This window comes from Astatotilapia calliptera, chromosome 16 (genome assembly GCF_964374335.1).
Source record: "Astatotilapia calliptera chromosome 16, fAstCal68.1, whole genome shotgun sequence".
Lineage (NCBI taxonomy): Eukaryota > Metazoa > Chordata > Actinopteri > Cichliformes > Cichlidae > Astatotilapia > Astatotilapia calliptera.
Window position 1 is genome coordinate 10,728,482 of NC_137437.1, and position 17,380 is coordinate 10,745,861.

A 17,380-nucleotide genomic window follows, 5' to 3' on the forward strand; every position below is an offset into this window, starting at 1 on the left:
AAATTTATTTTGAGCGAAGAAAAGCTAAATTTGAGTGAACAAAATTAATTTCTGCGTGCAAAATATGTATTTCAGTGTTTGCTATTATCCATACACACACACACACACACACACACTAGCAGCCCCTCTCAGTTTTTGCGCTTGCCCGCAATGTGTTGCTCGCGCTCTCAACATTTGTGCCCGTGCGCGTTCTACTCTTTCTGTACACCGTTATATTTGTGCCACAAAACCAGCCAAACACAGACTTGGATGCAAAAAAACCATCTGATTGGCTGTTTTGGTCTTCAATCAGCTCGAAATGACGAAATGCAATATCCCAGAATCCATTTCGTTCAAAACTCAAACGAGGCAGTGGCGGAGGAACATAGAGTGGCGGAGTTTGAAATATTACTCTTTATGGGTCACAAAATAAACTTTTAAGATATTTTCATACGAGAATGGTGCTGTGTTAACTTCAAATATCTGCTCGATTTATCAAGACATCACATATTTGCAAAAGTGCTCTAACGTTTTCGGAGATGCCTGTTACCCACCAGCTGGTCACTCGGGTTAAACATAATATATAAGGCTGAACTGACGACAAAAAAAAAAAAAAAGACAAAAAAAAAAAAAAATCTGCCGGCTACACCACCAGGTAATACAGGAAAAACCATAAAGCCTTTGAACTAAAATAAATGCTGTTGTCACAGTGATGTACACTGTCTTGTTGTTCTTGACGAAATGGATTCTGGGATATTGCATTTCGTCATTTCGAGCTGATTGAAGACCAAAACAGCCAATCAGAGTTTTCTTTTTGCATCCAAGTCTGTGATTGGCTGGTTTTGTGGCACAAACATAACGGTGTACAGAAAGAGTTGAACGCGCACGGGCAGAAATGTTGAGAGCGCGAGCAACACATTGCGAGCAAGCGCAAATGCAAAAACTGAGCGAGATGGGCTGCTACTGTGTGTGGATAATAGCAAACACTGAAATACATTTTTTGCACGCAGCAATGAATTTTGTTCACTCAAATTTAGCTTTTCTTCGCTCAAAATACATTTCTCCTCAAAATGCAACACTTGCACCTGCAATTTTTTTTTAAGTCCGCTCAAATTTTTTTTTACATGCGCTCAGAATAGTGGCACAAAAATAACGCCATAGTGGGAGACATGAAACTATCCTGAGAGAACAGGCGTCTTCCCGTGGCAGACCAACGCACAGACCGACCAACTGACAGTCTGACTATCCATCCCTGTTTTTCCCCTTGTCTCTCTCTGCTCTCTTCAATATCACCTCACCTCCAACTGGTTGTGACTGCCTGGGTTTTTCCTTCACACTTTCACTAAGTGCTTCCTCACAAGGGATTGTGCAATTCTTTCTAAAATTATAGGGTGAGTGTTATTCAGAACTGTTGCTGTATAAATAAAATTGAATTGAATTCAAGGAACACTTTGTGTGCATACGGAATAAGGATACAAGTACTGCACTTTATCTGGGCAGCATGTCTGCTGCTGGCTTGTCACAATCACTGTGACAATATACAGTACAGCACACTCCAGGCAGTCACTCGTATTTTTTCTGCCAGGAAATGTTACAGCTGCAGACACGGCCTACAGCACTACTACTCACACCAGAGACTGGTATCAACACTTCCATCCATCTCCTAGAAACACAACAGAATAAGCACACGTCAAACTTTAAGTCAGCAAAATGAGCTTTACAGGTGTCACAGGCCACACTACTGTCAGAGCACAGTTATTCTCTCTCAGATTCAACCATCTGATACATCTTTACTTCAGTATGGGATCCATTTTCTAGTCAATATGCCTTCTATTTAAAAGGCAGTTTAAACAATGTTGCTAGCGTATCTTTGTGTGAGTGTTTGAGTGAGCGGGTCAAACAGCTAAAATATGTATGCTATTAAAATGTGCAGGCCAAGACAAGCTCTCTCATGTATGCTGAGCTAAGCAAAGTTCATCAACAGGAATAAACAGAGTATTTGGTCTCTATGAGATGTGGGGGAGTAAAAACCTTAGGAGACCAAACTTCCTCTTTCGTGAGGCTGTTTTAAGAGTTCCAGTAAAAGAAGAATAAAGGTAACGTAAGACATGCAGCCTGTTGCAGAGCTCGCTAAAACTATCAGAGCATGCAGCAATTACAGGTAGCTGGGATTATTATGTGAATAACAGCACACAGATGACAACAATCATTATCAACCATGAAAACAGTCTTTACTTTTCTTCTCCTCAGACTGCAAGTCATAGAATGCCTCTGCATTGATCAACATTACTCACACTAAGACACAACATAGACACGGAAAGAAAAAGACAGACCGACTTCTTCTGTTTCTTATTATCAGTCACGTATATGTGGCTCCAGTGTAGGAAGATCATGAGAAAAGGTATACACATCTCTCATCACACACACCTAAAAAATGTGATGCTTTTAAACAGTGAATAAAATACTACATGAACTTTAAAAGTTGGGCCGTTATGCATGAGAAAATGCATTATTTAAAAAACAAAAACAAACCAAAAAAACCCCATTAGCACATTTTAAATTTGATGGTAGCAACATGTCATGTTTGCCACTGTGCAGCATTTAAAAACAACAGCACCCAGGCTCTTCAAAAACTATTTCAAGATTTGAATTCAGCTGATCTTTGCACGGTAGAACTTTAAGCTGGATTTGAAGATAACACAGTAAGTGGTGTGAGTCAGTGCACTGACTTCCATGACAGAATCACGGCTGATTTCACGTATAGTGCCGTATGAGGCTCCGGAGCTCAGGGGAGATTGAGCTCTGTCCTCTCTCCAAAATCTCTGAATCTTGATATCTCATGTACTGTTGGTGATGAGATATTCAGAGTTGTATTTTTATATTGAGGAACATTATTTTGAAATTGTTCCACAACTCGTGAATGTATTTTTTGTAGAATCATTGCATTCTGTTTTTATTTACTTTCACTTGGCATACTCTAGCACTGCCTCCAGCCCTGGAAGTCCTCCTGTCATTCATTTGTCGTGTGTGAGAATACATATCAGCAACAGATCACCTTCTAATCAGCATCAGAAGGCTCCAGTTACTGGAATCTGCCGGACACAAATCTGAATTCAGAAGCTGCTCTGTGGTTATTTTCTCCTCCGCCCAGCACTGTGTGGATGGCACAGCATGCACCCAGCAACAACCAAGCTGATTTCTTGTATTCATCCCACACTCAGCTGTTTAGCTTAAGGATATTAACCCAGGGGCTGAAGCAGTGACCTCTAACTGACAAACCACCCAAGAGGCTGAGCTAGCTTTACCCCTGCCAGACTTCAGAGTGAGCCCCAAACACAGCTGGAAAATCTTCCTCTGTGTTTGTGTGTTATTTTCCCACATGATCACTCAAAATGAAAAATAACACAGATCCAGTGCTGTCATACGTAAGAAAATTTTTGCTAGTGACTTTTACTCTGGTTTTATCTGGGTTTTTTTGGACTAGTATTTAACACGTGAAGAGCATATAAATCTGAAAACTGCACTTCAATAAAAGCTTTTTTTTTTACCTTTTAGTTATTGCACACAGATCATTTTGGATATCAACACTTGGTTAAAGGACTTAATCTATAAGTCCATCCTGTAGCTGTGTTCTTCCAGCTACAGCCACAGAGTGTGTGATCCTGTGCATCTGTGTTATAGTAGTTCAGAGCAGAAATCTGAGGTCTTCGTCTGCAGCGGTCAAGTTCAGTCAAGTCTCAAAGAAGAGGGAGGAGACGTCCGGTGTTTGTTTTACCTCAGAGTGTGAGAAATGAGAGCAGGTTCCCAGGTGCAGGGTATGTAGCTTTGATCAGTCAGACACAGAACAGTTCACAGAGAATTAACTCAAATGTTGGCATAAATTCAGCGCATGATAAAAATGTTGCTCCTAGTCAATAGTCGAATGGATACTAGCATTTCGCTAACACTCAAACTGACATCAAAGTGTCAGAAATATGTACAGTAGCATTACTTTTAATCATTTCTTTGTAGCCATGAGACTGGTGTTGCTTGTGACCCTTTAACTGGTGGTATGGCTGCTGGCCCAGCTTTAATGAACACCAGGCACACTAATTGCAGCATGTTCAAGTACTGACACATAAAACATTAATGAGAAACACAGCCACTGAATTAAACTGTCTTTGCAGGACAGATATTAGTCATCCTACTGTTATTTTTTTTTTCTTCCACGTCCACATTTGCATTCTTATACTCTGCTATAGCTACAGACTAAAACTGATTACATGTCCAAAATAATCCTGATTTATCTGGTGGCAGAACTTCAGTTCATCTTTTGTCTGAAACAAAGTGTTTCAATTAGAATCAGCATACTTTATTAATCTCTAAGGAAATTATGTGGGTTACAGTTGCTACAGTATAAATAACAGTAACAGACTAAACTATTTAGCAACACAACATGTTACAAATTTAAGAAATTTAAGAAATAGCACAATTCACTTGTGTCCCTTTAATACCACTGTCACTGCCTATTCAGAAATCAGTTCGTTCTATGCCTTTCACAATAAAAAGGCATATGCACTGCTGTTGAAATGATGTTGAAAATATGCAAAAGGAATTACAAATTGGACTCTAAATAAAATCTTACAAAATAAAAGATAAAAAAGGGAGAAACATATCTAATATATGGCAGAAATTAAATACATGACTGAATGTATCGGTTTTTCCATTTTAGTAACAAATATAAGTTAATTATCCATGAAAAAACTTATTTAAAAGCCTTCATCATCCATTACATTATGAAGAAACAATATGATGAATGAATACAATGTACTACATATAACATTTATATTATGTTGGTTGCGTTGTTAAAGTCTCACTAAACTTGTTTTTAAGTATTTAGCATATTTAATTCTAGTGTTCCTTTTCTCTATTCTGTATTTAAGCAGAAACATGTGCACAAACAGAGCGAGTGAGAGAGAACAGAACATTTTCTAATACAAAGCTCAGGTCATCAACTTCACCATTAGCTCAGTTACATTAAAGTAAAAGCACCAACCTCTCTGCAATTTGGAAAAGTCCATCTTTCCCCAGTGATTGTGCTCATTTTTTCCCTTTTCTTTGGCAGTTGGAGACTGACTGCAAGTCGTTGCCCAGAGGCTGAGCATGAAACACCCTCAACAACACTTTGATCACAGGGTGATGGCTCAGGTTATCTGATGGCAAGCTACTGCTCTCAAAACAATAGCTGTCAGACTCAGACCGACTGTAATCACTCTCAGACAGATTGATGGAATTTTGCAAATAACTGCCATCTAATTTATGAATGATGACAGATGGCCAACACGTTACAGTCGATCTAAATGATTAGAGAAAATCCAAAATAAATTAATGTGCGTCCAGTTCTTGTGTTTGTCAGGCATTAACGACGTGTGCTGTACAATCTGTACAAAAAAACAGTTCAAAGAAATCATTAAAAGACCAAAATTACCGTGATATCCACGCCCATGATGAGTACACAAACTTCTGATCACAACTGTAGCTGACAGAAGATAAGTCCAATAGTTCGTTTTAGAGCCACAGCTGCATGCTTCTGCTCCACAGATGGTGTTTGAGACAAGCTACTGGTTTTGATGAGCTACTCTGATCCATCACTGATCAGAGGAAAAATATATCATAACAGGATCTGAGGATTTTATCTTTGACACAGCTGACCTGGGACAAGGCTTTTCTTATTACAACAACATGTAATTAGTATCAAATATTTTTGGCAACTGTGCATATTTTAGCAAGGTGTTCCAGGACTGTTAGAGCCGTTTCAACATGTATTTTCTGCAGCTGGGACAACATCAATCACACTTGCAGTCCTATTGTGTCAAACTGGTCTGTTTTCAGCGCAGCACAAAGAAAAGTCAATCTCTTGCTTTTAACCAAACGGCTCTGTGACAAAACAAATAGACCAATTAAGGCTGAAGAGAACTGTTTTCTATATTCAAGCACAGTTCCAGTAATGCTCTGCACGAGAGTGAATAAACACACATGTTTCCGTTTACTCCATAAGGAGACACAGTCCTCCGAGTGAATACACATGGTGTGTATGCACGCTTTTATTTATGAGGTAAAAGATGGCCTGTCCAAGTCTGGAAAAAAGACCCACGCTATTTCTGGCTCCTGCAGCCTGCTGAGTGCTGAGATCATTATTTAGAACCAGCTGCAGAGTCGGCAGAGGAGATGTGGGTCAGAGGGGCAGGAGGACGACCAAGTCTTCATGAATCCCTGTTACCTTGGAACAGAGGCGGAGCAGCACAGGCGCTCTAGGATGTATAATGATGTCACTGTTCCAGTGGTTTTGACTGCCTCGTGCCACCACAGCACATACACGCCCACACAACACACAATTACAGCTCAACCAAACAGCCGGTCTGCCCAGCAGGTGTGAACTCCAGCTGGATGTACAGTGCAGCCCGATTCTGTGTCCTCACGTTCAGCTGTGAGAGGATTAGCAGCAGCTTTCCAAGAGTGACCAAACCACTGGTATTAACTGAAAACTTTGTTTCACTGGAAAAAAATGGTGGTTAAAAACAGTCCAGAGCATGATTACCATTGATTGTGTCGACACTGGGTCACCAGGCCATATTTCCTATTACATTCCTAAACAAATCGTTAACAATGTTTTATCATTTCCTGGAGTAAACGTGTTCAGATTTAAACTTGGCTCATCTCAAAATCTCACACATGTCCAGCACTACTGCAGTTTTGCTTTTGCAGAGGATGTAATCCAGCTTGACACATTTCTTCTTTAACGAACTGGATTATTTTGTATAAAGATCAAGGAAACATACTGACAGTACAAAGTAACACGGAAGTGCTGACTGCAGGTCTCTGGAGAATCAGCCATCATAATACTAAAGTGGAAGCAGCTCTGTGGGTGTGACTCTTACCCAGGGACGTTTCACTGTCGAGCATGTCTGAGTGAGAGAGAGCTGCCACTTTAACCTGCTGACGAAGCCACTTGACGTGATGTTAGTGGCTTCATCAGCATGGCTGCAATGACAGCAACATTAACACACTTGTCTGGTCAATATTTCAATCCCAACATTCACATGCTGACATAGCCCAACAGCACAACTGTAAAATCAATAATAAGTGATAAAAACTTTACAGCAATATAGTGAATAAGACGCCACAAACACAATCTGGTTGCCTTTGACTGAAGTTAAATACTGATGGTAACCAAGAACACAGGCTGACTATAAGATAGACCGGTCGGGATTATAGCCTCCACACTGCAGAGCAGCAATAATCTAATAAACATCGCAAGTTATATCAACTGAAATCAAACCTCTATCACCACATTCTTCAAACTACATGTCAGATTAACTCGCTGATAGCTCCAGCTCTCTCAAATGTGGATCTAATATGCAAATTTTCTTGCAGCCTCACTTGCAGGAATAACTGTTCCAAATAAATATTTTTTTTAATCTTGTACCGGGTCTCACTGAAGCCATTCAACTAATCTTCTCCGAAACAAACCGTTTCAGCTCCCTTCACCCTTCACTGGAGCCAGATTTCTTCTGAATGGCTGTCCCTTACAAACAAAGTTTGTACAGCAAGTGGATGGGTCTTCTGTGCTCACGACCAGAGCTGTGTGTCTAAGAAGACCTTGAAGACCTTCCACTTGTCAGTGACATCACACAGAGGCAAAACGTTCTGAAATTGAGTATTTAAAGCAGTCTGAAGCCTGAGCTTTAGACTCACAGAGATTACTTTTAAATAAACTGACTTCATTATTCAAAATGGTCAAAAACTTTGATATGAGCATCCACAGAAAAAATGAGCTATCAGCCTGATTTTCCCAGGTGTCAGACTGAGCAGCTCACTCTCTGTGATGAATCTCAGTGAAACAAGAGCTGAGGGGCTCAAAGCACCCCTTAGCAGTATTCCAGTGGTCACCTAATGGTGTTATATTAACATTGTTATTATTATTGTAATTCTTGTGTCTTACACAAGGTCCACAATAATTAACTGACACATTTAGAGGAGTGCAAGGAGCAAAGCATGGAGGAGGTGTCCTGTTTAGAATCATTAGGACCTCATTACAGTTTAACACAGGGAGAAAGGCAGGAGAGAGGAGGAGAGGGACAGAAAGTAGTGGACTGTTAACATTTAATGACTGCTTATGGACGATCAGTACAAACAAACAGCCATTATGCATCTGTGTATTGAGCGTGTCCAGCCTCGCCACTGACTGAACGAAAGACTTCTGTTTCTACTGACTGTAGACAAATAGAGGCAGGCATTGTGTAACAGGATCGCGCCAAAGCCGGCCCCACTGCCACAAAGCGCTCTCTGTGGTTTCACAGGAACAGCCGTTGGCTTGGGGATGAGCCAGTGGGTCTCCTTCAGCCAGGAGGTCTCACATCAGAACTCAAAGTCTTGGACCGAGTGTTTTGGGAACACAACGGCAGATACACCCTGAGCCAAACCTGGATTTTCATACCAAGTCTTGGTTCTCTCTGGGCATCAGATTACAGCTGGGACAGTCAATGAGAGGACAAGAGATCTTTCTTATATAGTCTGAATACTTAGCTAAGATTTGATTGCAACTAAATGATGTCACAGTGCATTGGTTTCTGGATACCACATTTAACTCTTTACCCCTTGGACACCTACCAGAGGACCACTGGTCCTCTTTTCTAAACTCAGATGTTTCTGTCATATTTCAGGCCTGCGGCCAGAATAAGCATCAGATGTTAGTGAGGGTGATCTCTGTCTACACAGTTTAATAGGGCTTGGAAAAAGCCTGGAACTTATTCTATTTAATGATGTATACAGAGGTTTCAAAACTTCCTATTATGGCTACAGGTGAGATGATCACCAAATGGGAGCAAGAGTAATTTTTCTGGGGTCAAAAGTAACTATATCTGGACAAAAGCATGGTTACCAAATTATCAGCTAAGGATAGCAAGGCTGGTTAGTAGGCTGTAGTCATTAACTGTTAGGTAGGTAGATATAGAAAATTCACATGGCCATCGTAACATCACCAATATCCCCCTTTTTGAATGGTTTGTACCACAAAGTGGTCACCCCAGATAATTACATTAAAAATGCTCCAAAAGGCACCAACACTGGAAATCAATGAGAGGTCCAGGTTCACTCACGTCAATAATGGTGGCCCAAGTTGGGCATTTTAACAAAGTAGTCTACGGTAGTTGACTTGGTTTCCTTTATGTGGCTACTACAGGAACTGCTGTTTTGTTGCACGCATTGGTTTCCTTTTTCCACACCAACAGAAAACATGTACTGAATCTTTTCAACAGACATGCCCCCAGAGGCAGACGGCAAAGAAAACAGGAGATGAACATTAGACCCATTACTTTTGCAGCTGCTCCTTTGATCTAGTTTGGTGAGTAAAGAGAGCAGCTCTGCAGGTGACTGTTTGAGTTTACCCAGAAAAGCTGGGTTGGTTTCAATGCAGTCAGGACAAGGTCAAATCACCAAGACACACCCAGAGCAGGCATGGGACGTGACTCACTATTGTTAATGTGGATTACCCAACCCACAACAAGCATCTCAGATCTAAAGAGTCTTGATGTGTTCATGTTCAGTGCCCTCTGAGGTGTGGTCTCTCGCCAGCTTTAGCTCAAACTACTCCTTCATGACAAGTACAGAAACTCCACAGAATCACATACAAGAATTACCCTAACATCACCCTGCAAGCACGATCCTCGAAGGAATATGTCAGAGGTCTTCCTACCTGAGCAGAGGATGCCTTTGTGCCGAGCACAGGAGAAGTCGTCGCACTCGCAGAAGCTGCCGTAGATCTTTCCGAACTCCGATTCATAGCACAGGCACTGGTTGCAGCTGCACTCGCCTCGTCCACTGCAGATCTGTTTGCCCTCGGATTCCCGGCAGGCGCTGAGAAACATGTTGCTTGTCTCACCCTCCTGGCATTCACAGCGGGCACCCAGGTAGCCGGGCTCACATTGGCAAGTCCCACAGTTATAAGTACCTGCAAGGAAAAGGTTTCTTTAACTTCACTTTTCCTTCATTTCTGTTACACACACACACACAGTTACAGTCATGACTGCTCATATTAAACATAGTCAGATTCAAATAATGAGGTCAGCATATGTACAACCAAAAGCTAAGACGGCTCCACACACTGAGACTCCGAGTTCTTTTCTACTCTTGCTCTGTATAAGGTCAGTGAGAGCAGAAGTTTTTCATGGTGTACCCCATGGTCATCTCAGGCACACGGCTTTGGCTGTGAGAGCAGAAGCGCCACCGACCTGCTGTTGAAATGCACTGTGTGCGAGGAGCTACTGCTAATCAGAGAAAGGTTAAAATTAAAGGAAAGTTTAAAAGCTAAAACAGCTTGTTTCAGAAAAAGAATGAACAGAACAAGATATCTTAGGTATTACTTACATTAGTGAATGCAAAGCTACTAAAAATATGGAGCTGGAAATGAGCTTAAAGGGTCTACTTTTAAGTTATACTGAGGAATTATTTTGTCACATTTGAATGTTCGCTTAGATTTCCATTGATGTTCTTTGTTAGCTTACAGGCATTAGCATAAAGCAAACAATATATCAGAAACAACCAATTGGTCCCTGTGTTTTAACACCATACATGCCTGACATCTGGGACCATCTTTACTGGTGTAACTGTCATAACAATAACCAGTTACTCCCAAACATGCTAATGACAACTCACAATGTGTATAAACCAGGCTAGCCAAATCTGGTTTGGCCAAGCTAGCCACTGTAACTGTGTTCTCCAAAATCCTCAACTCACCTTCAGTTGCAAAGATTTGAGACTTCAGGAAGAATTGCTGCATCTAATGGGGACCGTAATAATTGTTTTTAAAATTAATAACAAGCTTTTCAAAAAACTGCTTCATTCTCTGGATTTTCATAGCCCAGTTTGATTGGCTAATGACAGAAGTTAGCACATTCAAATAAACTTTATTTGCCTTATGCTTGTGATTGAAATGTTGAACATTTCTCACCTTCTCACCTATTTTTTGTGTTGTTCTGCAGATTATACGGGTTGGAGCAGGCAGTTCTGTAAAATGTATGCCAGATTAAGTTTGAGAGCCATTTGGATGAATGGCTTTAACCAGAGGTGTGGACTCGAGTCACATGACTTTGACTCGAGTCAGAGTCATTAATTTTATGACTTTAGACTTGACTTGAAAAAATGTTCTAAAGACTTGTGACTTGACTTGGACTTTTACACCAATGACTTGGGACTTGAATTGGACTTGAACCGGTTTACTTGAAAAGACTTGATATTTTACCCCAAATATAAAATTTAACATGCATATTATATAGAGATTGAAAATGTGACGTCATTCACGGGTAGAACCGCAAAGGATTCTGGGAACTCGTGGCAAGCGGTACTAGCGCACGCAGGCTTTCAATTGAAATCAGTCACACAGCGATAAAAAGAAACACAAAAATGTCAAGAAGCTGTTGTATTATTAACTGCAATAGCCGGTCGCATGACAGCCACGGGAAGCCGACGGGTAAAGAGATCGGTTGTTATCGGATTACGTCGTTGAAGAGAAATTGTTCGAGTCATGTTTCCGAAGTAACAAAGACGCGACGGATGGCCTGGATTGCAGCCATTCAAAGATCAAATATAACGTCCCAGAACCCTCCAGCTCACAGGTTAGTCTGCTCCAAGCATTTACACGAAGGTCAGTGTTTTTTAGTAGTTAATACGTCATTTTTCTTAGTGATATAGGTTACAAGCAAGTCTGGCGCTGAACAGAAATTGTCGCGCTATGCTCCTTTATTTATTGTGCATAAATAGTGAATTGTCCTGACACAATATTGCGTTTCGCTTCTGTTATTATGGTACATTGACAAAAACATATACTTTTATTCACAGGATAAAACAGGTTTTTTGTATCACTAATTGCCCAGTACGATTACAGCATACAATATTATTGTCACTGCTACATTTCTGTGATGCTACCAGAAATTATTTCCACTACTAATTAATTACCGTTGAGCTCAAAGATCCTATTAATAAACGGTTAACGAATGTGTATTTATGAAGATGATTTGTGAGACTGGTAAACTTATGATACGTACGATGGTCTTTCGTTCTACACGGTGCATTTCAAGGTCCTGCACCCATCCGTCGGTAAACTGTACCTGGGCTTGTTGCAGTGACCTGAAGTTACTAAACTTCATGAGTGTATGCACTCACTCCAAGAACCGTATGATTATAAATATGCATATAAATATGCTAAGATGAGATAGCTGACTTCATCTAACTAGCAAATGTTGTCCAGGATACGTTGGTGATACAGTTTTTTTTAATGTGTATGATATTTTTGTCATGCGATTTTAAAGCTGGTCCTACAACCGCATCCAAGAATAACATGCAGCTTATCTCAGAACTGTCGGTGAAAATTATTCTTGGAGCTAGGTTTAATTGAGCTGCATTTTAAAGAGGTGCAATTTCACAATTTGTGTATATTTTCTAAGTTCACTATTTTGTCATGTGTTGAGAAAAACACAGATTTTAAAATTACATGGTCTAATATTTACATTTAGCATAACTGCAACATTATTTTTTCGTTGTTTTTTTTTTTAAAGACTCGAAAGGACTTGAAATTCAAAGTTTCAGACTTGTGACTTGACTCGGACTTTTACACCAGTGACTTGAGACTCGACTCTGACTTGCCTGACATTACTTGAGACTTGACTTGAGACTTGAGGATAAAGACTTGAGACTTACTTGAGACTTGCAAAACAATGACTTGGTCCCACCTCTGGCTTTAACCTCCTAACAGTGTTTCAGAAAGCAGCGCAGCAGTGGTTTCTCTGCATTTCGTGTTTTTTAATCTAACTAAAAAAAAGGCAGGACTGAATGTAAAAAGGGGTCATGTCATTTTGGACTGATTCCCACATGTTCCTTCAAGCTTTAGTTTCCTGCAGCACGAATATGTTGGCCTGTACACTTTAGTTTACAGTAAACAACACTATCAGTCAAATTTCCAAGTGGAGTAAGGGGAAGAAAAGATGAGCAGTTATTCTTCTTGGAAGTTCGGGAAAAAAAACAAAAAAAACATGAAAACTCTTACATGATCATAAATGAAGATTATAAATGAAGATTTAAAAGTAGTGAATAAATATGAATTGTTAAAGTTATACCTATGGAGCTGCAGATGACGCTATTGTTTTGTGCATTCCGGCTGCAGCCGCAGTCACACTCGTAATCCACGGCCACTTCCAGGCGGTCTTTAAAGCCCACCGGCTTGATTGTGAATCTGCGGTCAGTCCCACGGGGAGGACAGCTCCTCGCCTCCACACTGACGTTGAACGAGACCTTAAAAAACAGAGTGATGTTCTCAGAAAGGAAAGATACCAATACTGACAAACTGACCTCCTGTTCACTCGCTGGAAGTTCATGTCAGGTTCAAATGGTCAAATGTGCTTTTTTTAAAAAGTAGCAGCCTCATGAGGCCTTATTTGTCTCTGATATCTCTGCTCAGCTTTTGTTTCCTTACTCCCAAATGACCTGATCCCACCCTGCATCAAACACAGTGAGTTGCCAGCCAGCCAGCACATGACCCCGTGGTGTCACATTTACATCAGTGGGCTTGTTTCACTCCAGAGACTAATTTACATAGCTCAGTTGCAGAGAAACTGGGACAGGAGATCTACACCCATTTGATTGCTCTGAGGAAGGAAGTTATGACAAGAGAAACCAAACCCCAGGCATGCCTTTATCATCAAACATAAGTCTGTTTTTCTGGCACTCTCCTGACAGTCGGCTCAGTGTAAAGTTCAATTTTCTCTGCGATTAAAATTGTCCTGTTGACAAGAGTTTTTTTGGACTTAAATGATCCAGAGACTGTACAAGTGTATGACAGAGTCTCATAAAGAGAAGCACAAAGTGGACAGTGATACGTGTTCCAGTGGTTTGGCTCTGTCCTTGAGTTCTGTGGAGCAGAAATAAAAACAAAAGTTATGAAGTTAAACAGCCAGAGGAGCTTGCAAAGAAAAGAGTCTGGACTTCTTTAAGTTACTTGAAGACGTTTCACCTCTCATCCGAGAAGCTTCTTCAGTTCTAAGGTCAAATGGTGGAGAGTCCCAGATATAAACCTACGTCTTCAAGTAACTTAAAGAAGTCCAGACGCTTTTCTTTGCAAGCTCCTTTGACTACGATGACCTGGATAACTGAGAACCTTCACAGACTTAAACAGCCAGAGTTCAACAGTAATTGGCAGGTGTTCACATCCATATCTGATAAACACACCCTGCTGACTTTTACACTGATAGGCTAAGAGATTAGTGAGTCTGAAGTGCACGCAGTTGGCAAAGAGAGAAGAGGGTTGGAAATTCTTAACTATTTTGTTTTTAAGATGAAAACTGACCAGAGGGGATGCAACATTTTCTGCTTCAAAGCTCTAACTAGAAGCACCTGAAAATTTGATGTCTCGCACAAAGAGAAATGCACCAATCCTTTGCTCTGTCAGGCATGGGGGGGAGCAAAGCGGTTGGGAGACTTAGGGAGGCATTCAAGGCATGCTACACCAGCAAGTGCTGTTTGCTTGCAGCAGCTTTGAGCAAACTGTGGTCAAGTGAGATGATGTCACGCTTGATGTTGCCTCGAAAGAATGATTCCTCTTCCTCAAAAGGGACAAATCTGTATCATGATATTAGTATCATGACTCAATAAGTTGGATCATCTCATCCTGAGACCTATCCTGTTGCATATGTGCTAGAGAAACTGAGACATGATGGTGGTGGTTGTTGGTGTTGTTTTGGTGTGAAGGGATGAGGCTTGGGGGGGGGGGGGGTACAACCATCTTTAGCAACCACAAATCAAGCAGTCCAGGGCTATGTAAACTTGCAATCAATGTAAAGTTTCTCATCTCGTCTGTATAATAAGCTACAAGCTAATCTTTGGGTTAGCATCTTGCCCAAGGCCTAAAGCTTTAAACATCAACAAATTCCAAATGGATGTGATGAAAAAACAAAACAGACTCTTCATAGAGTTGTTATGAAGGCATAAACCATTTACAGAGGCAACCAATGTATGTGATAACCATACAGTTTTGGTTTTGTTTTGTTTTTTAAATGTACACTTTTTATTATTATTTAGTATTATGTTGCGTTTTAGCGAGCAAATAATTAGTGTAGAAAGAAACAAGTGAAAACAGCTCTTCATATTAGAGGCAGCAAACTAGATTCTGTCCAGAGTTGGCAAACATTAGTTTTGGTAGTATCATGATGTTGAACGAAAAAGGATGACATTAGTGACATCTGCTACAGATAGCTACATAGCCAGTTCTGTGTGTTCCTTCACTTGTTTATGATGCTTGATAAAAAAGACGATATGACGCAGTACCATTGGGGAATGCACCAGAGGAACGCTTGTCACATTAGTCCAGCATACAGGAAGAGAATACATCACATGTTGCCCAAAAAGCCCCTCTACTCTAACATTAACAAGTTAATGAGGAACACAATTAAATTTACTGTAAATGTGAGTCGCGAGGAGGCCAGTTCACCCAGTCATGTGGCTTGTTAGGAGAACTATGAAGCTGAAATGGAAATGGGCAAAAATGTGAGAGGAAGTCGTAGTAGGGCACTTTAGGAGAGATGGGTGCAGAAAGACCGAGCTCACTGAGAAAACTATGTAGTTGATCGTTTAATCCAATTCAAGGAGAGATGCAGGGAGTCAGAATGGGGAAGTGACAAAATTGTATCCAACAGTTTCACCAAGAATTTCTTCCTGGCAGAAAAACACAGCAGCGTTGCTGTGGATAGCTCTGTTTTGATGATGGAATTCTTATGACTGCCTGAATTCAGTTAAGTGGGATAAAAACAGTGGTTATGGTCAAACAAAACCACACATAACCAGGTTCAAATGCTTCTGCCTCATTTGGAAATAAATCTTTAAAGAACCCGTGGTATGTTAGCACAGACTTTCATTCATATGCATGAGCCCTTTCAGTCCTGCAGTTGTGTGAATGAAACAGTGAAAACCATGCTCCTTTAACTATACTCCAGCTAGCATTTCTCCTGCTGCCAGCTTCGCTCTTTCATGCTGTGCAGTTTCACAGGCCTCCTCATGCCTACTTTTGTGCAAAGTCATTGAGATGCGACGACAAGCTCCGTCACAGACTCACAGGGTCCCAGTGACTGACACCTGGGCACTGCAATGGCCCATTCCCTCAGTAAAGACTGGGAAACGTAGCCCCAAGCAGAATAAGCTGCTACCCTTCATCTCCTTTCACTGCAAAGGACAAAAGACATGAGCAAGCCCCATCACCCAAGAGCTCCCTTACATTCACTGTTTTGAGTTTTTTTTTTCCCCTGACACAATGACCCTAAACTGCTCATTCCCATCCCAAAACCTTCCCAGGAAAATAAAGTGGCCAAGAGAAGAGCACAGGGGGTTTTCAGAGAAGCATTCTACCCTGCTGAAGTCTCGCTGTGTGACGCATGTATCAAACTACCCCTCGCTAACATTTTCAAAAGATTCAGATCTCAATTGAGGCCTGTACAGAATACAAAGTGACTGCCACGAAGAGCCCAGTGCAAAACTCAAAACAATTAAGATGTACTGTAACCACCTGTCACCTGAAAAGACCCCCCAACTGCTAAAGGCAAGGCTGTGAAAAACACATAAGTAACACAAAATGTTAAAGTGTAAGTCCATTAAAATTACTCTGTATGTTGTCACCAAACATACAAAAAAAACTCACCTTGGTTAACTCAGAATAAAAGATGGATGTAAATACTATAATGTCACAAACTGGTTCGTGGACTAACACAATGAAGTATTGAGGTTGGCATAACCAGATAGCTAAGTTTCAGCTAACCCAGAAGGACTGCTCAACAACAACAACAACAATCTTTATTTATAGAGCACATTTAAAAACCAGCGGTATACCAAAGTGCTTAACATAAGAGACAACCTCTCTTAGACTATAAAGGTTAAACATACACCAGCTAAAAAAATGCAAAAAATATAGCAATAAATTACTGGAATTTCAAGCCAGGCCTGCTCATGTCTTTTGTCCTTTGCAGTGAAAGGAGATGAAGGGTAGCAGCTTGAAGTGGATCTGACATTGTACTCTGATACTTGGTGAATAAACTCCTGTGCGACGTGAGAACGTAATCAAACTGTTTAACTGAGGGAAAGTATGATTTTTAGGACCCTTGAGCCTAACATTAGCAAGCTTAATGTAAACTTATAACCATCTGTTATTGTTGTTTAGCTGGTTCTTGTCAGCTGTCCAGAAACCAACAGTTGCATGTTTAATCTGCAGGTAATCATGACATTGTTGGGAATATATGAGCATGTCTGAGGGCACTGAGCGCTCGAGTATAAAAGCTCTATATAAAAACCTTCCCTGCCACTGTATTTAAATATATATAATAATATAAAT

General features: G+C 40.7%; 1 protein-coding gene across 1 annotated transcript in view; it reads right to left on the bottom strand.

Annotated features, from left to right (window-relative positions):
* Positions 1–17,380, bottom strand: part of itgb5 (integrin, beta 5) — a 42,030-nt gene that overhangs the window by 13,497 nt on the left and 11,153 nt on the right. The window contains exons 10-11 of the mRNA XM_026144221.2: positions 13,128–13,302; positions 9,713–9,967 (exon numbers count right to left, since the gene is read on the bottom strand). Of these exons, the coding sequence (XP_026000006.1) occupies positions 9,713–9,967; positions 13,128–13,302 (430 nt within the window). The remainder of the gene's footprint in view (positions 1–9,712; positions 9,968–13,127; positions 13,303–17,380) is intronic.